General features: G+C 34.0%; 1 protein-coding gene and 1 long non-coding RNA gene across 2 annotated transcripts in view; both read left to right on the forward strand.

Moving 5' to 3' along the window:
* Window positions 1–11969, forward strand: part of LOC134254833 (uncharacterized) — a 255399-nt gene that overhangs the window by 85249 nt on the left and 158181 nt on the right. The gene's annotated exons all lie outside the window — the stretch shown is intronic.
* Window positions 53–10969, forward strand: LOC134254822 (Golgi apparatus membrane protein TVP23 homolog A-like). Its single transcript, XM_062737353.1, has 6 exons — window positions 53–234; window positions 688–842; window positions 5856–5938; window positions 8062–8187; window positions 10062–10190; window positions 10676–10969. The coding sequence occupies exons 1-6, from the start codon at window positions 167–169 to the stop codon at window positions 10712–10714; spliced, it is 600 nt and encodes a 199-aa protein (XP_062593337.1). The 5' UTR covers window positions 53–166; the 3' UTR covers window positions 10715–10969.

An 11969-nucleotide genomic window follows, 5' to 3' on the forward strand; every position in this document is an offset into this window, starting at 1 on the left:
TTCGCCCTAGTTTTACCAAAGTCCCCACTATAAACTGAAAGTGAAAGTAAAAGTTGCACGTCCACGAAGCTTGTAAACAGCTTGGTTATGTTGATTATGTAGATTATTTATAAGAACATGATTTATTAATTCTTTACGGTAAAGTATCGAGGAGTTGAAAAACAAAATGAACACGTCAGATGTAACTCTTAATTTTGGAGAAGAAGATGAAATTGACAGACAGAAAAAACTCAAGTTAGATTAAGTTGTATTATTCCTCATTGCTATTTGAGTTTTTATATGTAAAAGTCATTAAACTTTTTCGAGTTGTATTACTCCTTATTGTCGCTTTTTTTTTGGGGGGGGGGGGGTTGATTGAATCTAAACAAAATGGATGGAGTCATGAATAATCCATGTTAAAAAAAAAATGCACTGTACATGAAGATTTATGTGTACTAAGAGTTTGGGCTGTGTTTGGAAACTTTTTTCCAAAAGCAGAATGATTACTTTGTTTATTACAGTGTAAATTTTTTTTAGCTTAATTTTCATCACTTAGTCTTATCATTAAAATAGCTAGATTAATGAAATACCTAAGATTCTTGAATATATATAATACATCTATAATATCTATCATTAATCTTAAAAAAAAAAAAAATTGAGAGAAATTTTATAGAATTGATTGATTACATCATGTACAAATTTTTTCAGACACCCTGTTGCAGTATTTTGCCACGTGGTGTTCCGTGTTATTGCAGTCCTAATGTTTATCTTATGTGGATGGTTTAGTAAAAGTTTCATCACAAACTTTATTCTGATGGTCATTCTGTTGTCAATGGACTTCTGGACTGTTAAAAATATTTCAGGTATTAGTCCTAAACAAAGTGAAATATCCTAACATACTTGACATTATAATTTCATATTTTTTTATTCTAGCTACTGCTTTACATTTTACTTGTCAAATAACTGATTCTGAAGTAATTCAGTCTTTTTATGCCTGCATGTCTGTGTTTTGGAAATGCTACTCATTTTTCTTTCTGCATCTACATCTGATATGGATAAAAAATGTATTTCTTAAAACCTTGAGTATTCCTAACCCTGATATATATATAAAGTTAGATTTAATTAAAACCTTGCTTGCGCATGTGGTAAACATAAAATTTTACATATGATAGATATCAACTTGTCGGTAAATATAAGGCTATATAAATGTGATATACTTTTTAGTCACCATCCATACAAGTACACATTCAGTCTACTCTGAGACCTTTAATTCATGTAGTCCATTAATTACATACTGCACATACTGATTTTCTATAGAATTCACAAAATTGAAACCGATTTTTAATGCAATCTGTACATTGAGTAGCAGTGTAATATATCATATCAGTACTACATTTAAAAACGTACATGAACTATGTCATAACTTATTAGCTCACCTGAGCTTTTCTGATCAAAATTTGTCCGTTGTCTGTCGTCGTTGTTGTCGTTGTCGTTGTTGTCGTAAACTTTTCACATTTTCATCTTCTTCTCAAGAACCACTGGGCCAATTTCAACCAAACTTGGCAAAAAAGTATCCTTGGGTGAAGGGGATTCAAGTTTGTTCAAATGAAGGGCCACGCCCTTTTCCAAGGGGAGATAATCATGAATTTGTTAAAAATTAATGGCATTTTTAAAAAATCTTCTTCTCCAGAACCGCTGGGCCAGGAAAGGTGAAACTCATGTGGAAGCATCCTTAGGTAGTGTAGATTCAAGTTTGTTCAAATCATGACCCCCGGGGCAAGGGTGGGGCCAAAATGGCCGACCCAAGTTTTACATAGGAATATATAGGAAAAATCTTTAAAAATCTTCTTCTCCAGAACCACTGTGCCAGGAAAGATGAAATTCATGTGGAATCATCCTCAGGTAGTGTAGATTCAAATTTGTTCAAATCATGACCCCCGGGGCAAGGGTGGGGCCAAAATGGCCGACCCTAGTTTTACATAGGAATATATAAGAAAAAAATCTTTAAAAATCTTCTTCTCCAGAACCGCTGGGCCAGGAAAGATGAAACTCATGTGGAATCATCCTCAGGTAGTATAGATTCAAGTTTGTTCAAATCATGACCCCCGGGGCAAGGGTGGGGCCAAAATGGCCACCCTAGTTTTTAGGAATATATAGGAAAAATCTTTAAAAATCTTCTTCTCCAGAACCACTGGGCCAGGAAAGATGAAACTCATGTGGAATCATCCTCAGGTAGTGTAGATTCAAGTTTGTTCAAATCATGACCCCCGGGGCAAAGGTGGGGCCAAAATGGCCGACCAAATTTTTACATAGGAATATATAGGAAAAATCTTTAAAAATCTTCTTCTCAAGAACCACTGGGCCAAGAAAGATGAAACTCATGTGGAATCATCCTCAGGTAGTGAAGATTCAAAAAATGACCCCCGGGGCAAGGGTGGGGCCAAAATGACCAACCCAAGTTTTGCATAGGAATATATAGGAAAAATCTTTAAAAATCTTCTTCTCCAGAACCACTGGGCCAGGAAAGATGAAACTCATGTGGAATCATCCTCAGGTAGTGTAGATTCACGTTTATTCAAATCATGACCCCCGGGGCAAGGGTGGGGCCAAAATGACCCAAGTTTTACATAGGAATATATAGGAAAAATCTTTAAAAATCTTCTTCTGCAGAACCACTGGGCCAGGAAAGATAAAACTCATGTGGAATCATCCTCAGGTAGTGTAGATTCAAGTTTGTTCAAATCATGACCCCCCGGGCCAGGGTGGGGCCAAAAATGGCAGACCCAAGTTTTACATAGGAATATATAGGAAATATCTTTAAATATCCTTCTCAAGAACCACTAGACCAGGAAAGATGAAGGTAGTGTAGATTCAAGTTTGTTCCAATCATGACCCAGGGTGGGGCCAAAATGGCCGACCCAAGTTTTACATAGGGATATATAGGGAAATCTTTTAAAATCTTCTTTTCAAGTACTTCAAAGCTATGATTAGTGATATTTATATGGAATCATCCTCAGGTAGTGTAGATTCTAGTTTGTTCAAATGATGAATGTTCAAGCCCGATGTGCTCAGGTGAGCGCTGTGGCCCCTGGGCCTCTTGTTTTTGAATAATTAGCTCACCTGAGCTGAAAGCTCAAGTGAGCTTTTCTGATCACATTTTGTCAGGCCTCCATCTGTCTGTCTGTAAACTTTTCACATTTTCATCTTCTTCTCAAGAACTACTGGGCCAATTTCAACCAAACTTGCCATAAAGTATCCTTAGGTAAAGGGGATTCAATTTTTTTCAAATGAAGGGCCACACCCTTTTCTAAGGGGAGATAATTATGAATAAGTGAAAAATTAATGGCATTTTTAGCTCACCTGAGCTGAAAGCTCAAGTGAGCTTTTCTGATCACCCGGTGTCCGTCGTCCGTCTGTCCGTCTGTCCGTCCGTCTGTCCGTCCGTAAACTTTTCACATTTTCGACTTCTTCTCAAGAACCACTGATCGAGCCAATTTTTAACAAACTTGGTACAAAGCATCCTTGGGTAAAGGGGTATATAAATTGTTAAAATGAAGGGCCAAGTCCCCTCCAAAGGGGAGATAATCAAGAAAAGACAAAAATTGGGTGGGGTCTTGAAAAAATCTTCTTCTCAAGAACCACTGGGCCAGAAAAGCTGAAACTTATATGGAAGCATCCTGGGGTAGTGTAGATTCTAAATTTTTCAAATCATGGCCCCCGGGGGTTGGGCGGGGCCACAATAGGGAATCAAAGTTTTACATTGAAATATATAGGAAAAAACTTTAAAAATCTTCTTCTCAAGAACCACTGGGCCAGAAAAGCTGAAACTTATATGGAAGCATCCTGGGGTAGTGTAGATTCTAAATTGTTCAAATCATGGCCCCCGGGGGTTGGGCGGGGCCACAATAGGGAATCAAAGTTTTACATTGAAATATATAGGAAAAAACTTTAAAAATCTTCTTCTCAAGAACCAGTGGGCCAGAAAAAGCTGAAACTTATGTGCAAGCATCCTGGGACAGTGTAGATTCTAAATTGTTCAAATCATGACCCCGGGGGGCTGGGCGGGGCAACAATAGGGAATCAAAGTTTTACAAAGAAATATATAGGAAAAATTTTAAAAATACCATTTCAGAAAAGCTGAAACTTATGTGGAAGCATCCTGGGTCATATATAAATTATACAAATTGTGACCCCCAGGGGTTGGGTGGGGCCACAATAAGGAATCAAAGTTTTACATAGAAATATATAGGAAAATTCTTTAAAAATCTTCTTCTCAAGAACCAGTGGGCCAGAAAAGCTGAAACTTGTGTGGAAGCATCCTGGGGTAGAGTAGATTCTAAATTGTTTAACTCGTGACCCCCGGGGGTTGGGTGGGGCTATAGATAGCCTGCCACTTGTACTTATTTTTTTTTTTTTGGGGGGGGGCACAATAAGGAATCAAAGTTTTACATAGAAATATATAGGAAAATTCTATAAAAATCTTCTTCTCAAGAACCAGTGGGCCAAAAAAGCTGAAACTTATGTGAAAGCATCCTGGGGTAGTGCATCTTCGCTAGCCAAGGGTTTCTGATACGCTCCTCTCCTCATAAACCCTTGGCCTACGGTGTTCATAGAAATTGGGATTTTTTTCCAGAGTTCTGATTGGATTTCAGTATACCCAGGTCGACCAATCAGCAATTGTTTTTTGTAAATGACGATATATGCGTTCGGGATACATCTTCTCTCTTTAATCTTGGAAATGAAAAACGCAAGTAAACAACGATCCGTAAGATAACATTCAATTCTATGAATAGCCATGGTGTCATCCAATATCTTCTAAATATGTGATTAAGAATCTATATTGAAGCTTCAGATTTGTTCTATAAATAATGAATAAACATAACTCAATTATTGCTTCTTAATTATTCTTGAAAAAACTTTGATTTAATTTTTTTTTAACACGTACCTTTATTTCTGGCGATGACGCAATCTGTGCGTACCTGATAGATTCAAGATCACGTGACGGAAAACAATCCCGTCTTTTGACTTCACCGTATGCCAAGGGTTTATGAGGAGAGTAGCGTATCAGAAACCCTTGGCTAGCGAAGATGAGAGGAGCGTATCAGAAACCCTTGGCTAGCGAAGATGGGGGTAGTTTAAATTCTAAATTGTTCAATTTTTGACGCCCGGGGGTAGGGCCATAATTTGGAATCACAATTAATAGGTTATAACAAGGGGGAAATCTGGTAAAGAACAGCATGGTCAAAGTTACTCAGGTGAGCGATGTGGCCCATGGGCCTCTTGTTAAAAAATCTTCTCAAGAATCACTGTGCCAGGAAAGATTAAACTCATGTGGAATCATCCTCAGGTAGTGTAGATTCAAGTTTGTTCAAATCATGACCCCCGGGGGTTGGGCAGGGCCACAGTGGCCGATCAAAGTTTAACATCAAAATATATAGGAAAATTCTTTAAAAATCTTCTTCTCAAGAATGACAAAGCCATAATTCATCATATTTATATGGAAGCATCGTCAGGTAGTGTAGATTCATGTTTGTTCAAATCATGACCCCTGGGGGTAGGGCGGGGCCACAATGGACAACCAAAGTTTTACAAAGAAATATATAGGAAAATTCTTTAGAAATCATCTTCTCAAGAATGACAAATCCATGATTGGTCATGGAACTTCTTTTGGATTAAAACTTTTCAATAATAAACCAATTTCTACTTTTTCCTAGCCACAGTGCTCAGGTGAGCAATGTGGCCCATGGGCCTCTTGTTATAACTTATTATTTGCAATGTATTAACTTCAAATTATGACAATCACATATAATTTTAATGCGCATATATTTTATTTCCATTTTCTTTAATTAGATTTTTATTGTGAAATGTAATTGTAGGTAGATTATTGGTTGGATTACGCTGGTGGAACTACGTAGATGATGATGGAGTTAGTCACTGGGTGTACGAGTCCAGGTCAAAGGTCAGATTAGTAATGGAAACCATTAGCAAAATTATTTTATGGTTTCATAGTCATTAGAGAAAAAAATCATCTAAATATAAAAGATCTTTGAATATTCAGACATCACGTGCACTATCATGAAGTTACTAGTTAGAGAATAAAAGAGCATTTCTCTCACGATTAATAAAAAGTTTGTCATATATCCTAGTAACACTCTTAATACTTAAGGCAAATTTGTTTCTCAAAAACTGGTTTTAGTTTTGAACCAGTTTTGTAAACTGTGCGTTTGTTCCACAAACTGGTTTTAAACTAGTTTAAACCCAGAACCGGTTTTTCATTTGTTTTTGCTGTAACTGAAACCTGTTTGTTAAACCAACCAAACCACCTCCGATGGTGGTTTATTTTGTTTATGAAAGAGCGGGAAGTATTCCAATATGGTGGTGATGAAAAAATGATGATTATTTTAATAAAGAAAAAAGTTATAAATAATTGTTTTTTCAAGGACAAACAACTCTTTTGACTTAAATGCCACATTCTGATTTCTGATGTTTATTATACAAGGCTTCAGAGAATAGATTAATGCTGCATATTGTAAATAATGGTGTTTGTTCAATGATATTGAACTGAAAATGTTACAAAAATAAGTTTTGAATCATTTGGACAAATTTAACATGCATGGTAAATTGTAGAACATACTGTAAAGGCAGTTATATTATTGGAAATCTAACGAGTAATTAGTACCGTAATGAGTAATTATAAATACCCGTGTGTTTATCTTTTTATGTGTTAAAAATGTGAAAATTGATCATTTGATGAATCTTTGAGGTATTAAAAATATATATACTTTACTTTAATTAAGTAAGATTATCAAGGAGTATAATTACGCTGGAATTTCTTGGATTCTTTTATTAAGAAAAAGATTTTAACAAATTTATTTTCATGTGTAATTTGGGTAATATGTTTTTCTGCATCTTTTTGATGCCATCTTGTATATAAACTGGTCATTTGTTTTACCAACTTGAAGGTAAACTGATTGAAACTTATAACCAGTTTGAAAACTAGTTTTAAGGATATACGATCCTCAGCCAGGAGGGATAACTCTTTAATTTATAATTTAATTCAAAAAGTCTTAAATAAAGCGTGAAATTGAAATTTTTTCATGCAACAATTTTCATTTTATGCCTCTACGTATGATTCAATGTTCTTTGAAGTTTTAACAAACAGTATTAAAAAAAATTGACATTTGTACCTAGTAAAATTAATTCAACCTTGCATATTAAAAAAAAATCAAATTTCTTTTAATTTAGTCTTAGTTACTAATGTTTATAAGCAGGATTTGAAATTAGAAGTGATTTACGGTGTTTTCTTTTAAAGGAAACACTTCATACACTATGCATTATGAAATGATGGAAGTAAGTATGAGAAAGAAAAGTACTAAATAAGTGTAAAATTCATGCAGTTTTCTTTAAAAGAATGGATACCTATGATTTTTATTCCTAAAATGTATTTCTTGATCAATTATCAATTTAAAAAAATGCAGTAGGTAGTTCAAATCGCATTTCCTGATAAATTATTTCAGATTTACTAATTTTCCCTATATAATATGACTAAATTTAAAGATGAAGTTTAAAGAAACACCGTGGGTAAATACATTTTAATTTGAGAATTTAGAGACGTCTTTGTGAGCATTTTCATTTACTCAATGCCTGATTTTCAGAACCTGAGGATCGGATAACCTTAAACCTTAAACCAAAACCTGAACCAGTTTAGATGCAACTATATAATTCACCCATAGTGTTGACTACAACTTGCAAACTACAGTGTATTAGCAATTATCACTTGACACACTGGGCTACATTATGTAATCCATAATTCTTATCATCCATTTGTGAATTCTTATATTATCTACCACGTCGACAACATCTAATGTATACTGAAACGGGCCAGCAAAAACAAACACACAAATAGTACATATGTGAAATTGCTATGTCATTTTAAAAAATAAAGACTGAAGTCTTCTTTTAAAATTTTGAAAAAGATATTTCAATCTACCTGTAAGTGTACTTCCCCTTATATTGTTAAATTATGTCAAGTGTAATTTTGTAGAGCTACAGTTCCACAAAATCCTTCTGTTTGTTTTTCAGAGTCAAAATAAGGTCAAAGTGTCTGCAACAGAGGCAAGGATCTTCTGGTTGTCTCTTATAATCTGTCAGATCATCTGGATAGTTTTTGTATTTGGAACCATAATTGGACTTGATTTAAAGTGGTTTGTAAGTATATCTTAGGCAGGAAAGATCGATATATTTTACAGTAAAATAATTAGTCTGATTAAGTTTGAACAAGATGCTGCTCTATTAATTTGAATTAATGTAAAGAATGGGGGCATACAAGGTGAGGACAATTAAACCCTTACCCTGAAAGCATATAATTTCTCAAATTTCAAAGTTCATGGGAATTTTTTTTCTTCGAAAATTATGTTGTCATTTATGAGTTATATGTCATCTATAAGACATTTGATTCATTTATTTTACATTATAACATTGATATTTAAAGTCAAGATCTAGTAAATAAAAGATGTCTACAGATTTATCAAATTTGAGAAATAAAATGGTAATTTGTATGTTCAGGGCATCAAATTTAATATAGGTATCTGGATTACTTTTCATATATGATTTAAAATTGAATGCCATGAAATTACCATATTTTCTACATTATTCTGCTAAAGCCATAAAGTACGGGAAAAAGAAAGTTGAAATTGTTTATGACGTCATAATGAATCTAGTAGCATCAGAAAAGTGGTCTAAAGTCATTTATTAGATCTTGACCTTAACCCCCTTCCCTGCAGTCATGCATTTTAACGCATATACCGTTCCCCCACAATCACGCATTTTATGCATAATTTTACCCCACAATCAGGAATGAGTTTTGTAGTTCTATTTCTAAAATATTTCACAAATAAGAATATTTTTTCTGATTTTAGTATGTCTGAGTCATTTAATTTATTAGGCGAAACTTAGGATTAAGGTCTTTCTTTTGACACTAAATAAGCTCACCATGTAAACCACTGGTTTAGTGATGTGAAAGTATTGTGTGAGATGGGACCATTAATTCAAATTTTATCAAATTCGACAAATGAATTATTTCTTTGTGAATGTCCGATAAATTGACAGAAGGAACAGATAAGTAATACTCACACAACTGAAGAGAAAAGAGGTTTTGTTCTTAGAATAAAGCTTATTTCTTGTTCGATTTCAATTCAAATTCCTAAAAAAGCAACCTGATTGTTTCCGCCAATCAAAAAAACACACAAATAAGACCATTTCCAGCTTAGTTTGGACTTTCAGTAAGGGGTGGCATTCTCGACGCAACATAATTAGCTTCTACAATTTATACAGCTTTCCTTATACATGGGATGGAAGTTCGGGCAAATGCCAATTAGTGTATCGAATAACCAATTACATTGTTTCATCCTGCAAAGAGGTGGAGCTTAAGTTGTCTCATAGTTGTCAACAACAATTTAAATTTTCTGATGTTATTAATTTCTTAACCAATGAGAATATATTCGCCGTTTGACAGGCGGTAAACATGTAGTGCCGAGAATGCCACGCCTTACTGAAAGTCCAAACTCATAAAGCTGGAAATGGTTCTAAAAAGGAAAAAATAAAAGAACGACAATATCATGTCGAAAAGATGTAGGTTGATTTTAATTTGAATGATTTCATTACTGCAGATCACTTAATTTTCACGAGATAGTCACTGACTCTTTATTAGTGAGACAAAATTCAATTACAGGAAGATGCACGGACAAATAAGAAGTTTACATCAGATTCATACAAAAATAAATCCCACTATATGGCATGCCACAATAAAGTATGCCTGTTCAAGCACATGTAAAATGGAAAAAGGGTTGATCAAACTTTGAACATTTTAACACCATTTTTGAATATGAATGGATCAAGACTCCATTCTACATAAACATTAAAATGACAGAATCATAAATGTAAAATCTATTTTATATTTCCAAAAACCCCCTTTGCAGCAAACAACCTTTATTAATAATTTTACTAAATAGAAATTAGTATTTACATGTATGGACAAATTTAAGGAGAAAAATTTAAGACTTCTTCATTTGTTTTCTTGACAGATGGTGGCATTGGTTGGTGTTATTATGAATGGAGCTAATCTGTATGGCTATATCAGGTGTAAATATGGATCTAAGACAAAACTGTCCTCAGTCGCCACTGGGTTTCTGGGCCAGCAGATCTGGTCTAAGGTAATTTAACTGATATAAAACACTCTTGACATCTTTTTATTTTGATGGCTTTCTCACAGTGTCAGCACTTATGAGTTAATTAACCCATGGGACCCCTAACAAACTTTAAAAAAAGTCATGGGCTAACTCCAAATAAGCCTGGTGGAAAAATTACAAATCTTGTTTTTCTTATCTCTCAACCAGTCACACTAAACCCTTTATTTACAAATGACTTCAGTAAACTTGTAACATGCAATTAGGTGTCAATTGATTCCTTTCTGTTTACATTATATGTCTTCTTATGGAAGCTTCAGTTGATTGGTGCTTCTCAATCATAGAAAAAAAGAATGAAATTTGTTATGGACCCCACAGCAACAAGTTGATAAACTCAGTACTTAATTTTACAAAACACTGATAATTAATAGAATGAATGATTCTGACTTCATTTTCAGAACCATTCATTATTGATTTTCTTCTCGCTAATGTTTTTTTGTTTTACTTTTTAGATGACACGACAAACAGAGGACCAGGAGCCACAGAAGTAGTTATTTTCTGATGAAGTCCACTACTCATTTATTATGAATCTGTATGAAAATGTGATTACATGAAGTTTGTATGATTGTAAATTTTGAAATATATGTACATTGTATATTGCACTTATTTAAACAGCTGTAAATCATTCTGAAAGGGTATAAACACTATAATAATAGGGATGTATTTTGTGTGTATGTTCATGTTTAACATTCAAAAGTCTAATATTGAATATATACTGTATATGTTAATAAAATGCCTTAAGACTATGCTTTAGCTATCTCAATTCAATTCTTACAGTAGATAGTGGACCCCCCCCCCCCCCCCCAAATTTTACCAATATAATGAATACTATAGAAAACATACCTACTAAATGCTAGTGCCCCCTCAATAAAAAGTTTGATGACCTTTTTATGCTTGTCAAGGAAGTTTGGTAGTTAATAGTGTCCCCATCTGAAAATGTCTGGTTGTAAACCACCCTAACCCCCTGCAACTGAAATTGCTTCCTATAGGCCTGCTTATAAGGTGTCCATTTGTCTAATAATTAAAAATTTTCCTCCAATTTTGGCAGTTTCAATAAAATATAGCATAAACTAATCCTAATGAAAGACTCATAATTCTCTTCATCATACATTGAAGAATGGTGCTGTCATTAATGTTACATTTGATCACTCCTACGAAAGCCTTTGGTTTGATTTCAATAAACCTGCATGATCTAGTAATCCTTAGGCCATTCCAATTTTTTTTCTCTGTTTAGCATACACCCATCTTTCAAAAACCTACCTACCTATTTGCAAAGAACACACAAGCCAAAACATAAACACAGGCTTAAAAGTCATAAAAATGACACTCTTCAAATGATTTGATCTAACTAAACTGCTTATAAATTAGAAGAAATATCTATTCTTAAGCAAAAACAAGGGATTAAATCTTAAAACACACCCAATATAACTTACTGTACAGAATTATTTGGAGAAATTGACAAAATTAAAAAAAAATTAGTCAATTTCAGGACTCCTGATGTTGTGTGTTTTTTCTTATATGGGGTGTCAAAATCCAAGGTGCACCTGGACGTTAAACATAGAAAAAAACTTGGAATGGCCTTATCTGGACACCAGTCATCACCTTTTGAGAAATTTTTGAGGAACAGCATTTGTATACCTATCATAAAAAGATGTGTGTGAAACACTAATGCCTTCATATGGCAGCTTAATTATGGCAAGATTTAAAGTTTCTTAAATGCAAGTCCAACTCCGAAGTCAAAAAATT

The sequence above is a fragment of the Saccostrea cucullata genome, unplaced genomic scaffold (genome assembly GCF_032062105.1).
Source record: "Saccostrea cucullata isolate Sc308-1 unplaced genomic scaffold, CSIRO_AGI_Scuc_v1 ctg75, whole genome shotgun sequence".
NCBI lineage: Eukaryota > Metazoa > Mollusca > Bivalvia > Ostreida > Ostreidae > Saccostrea > Saccostrea cuccullata.

Coding starts and splice junctions, on each gene's coding strand:
- LOC134254822 (XM_062737353.1), top strand. CDS start 167: ATGAACACGTCAGATGTAACTCTTAATTTTGGAGAAGAAGATGAAATT. Junction 235..687: donor GACAGACAGAAAAAACTCAA/GTTAGATTAAGT, acceptor AAATTTTTTCAG/ACACCCTGTTGCAGTATTTT. Junction 843..5,855: donor GACTGTTAAAAATATTTCAG/GTATTAGTCCTA, acceptor ATGTAATTGTAG/GTAGATTATTGGTTGGATTA.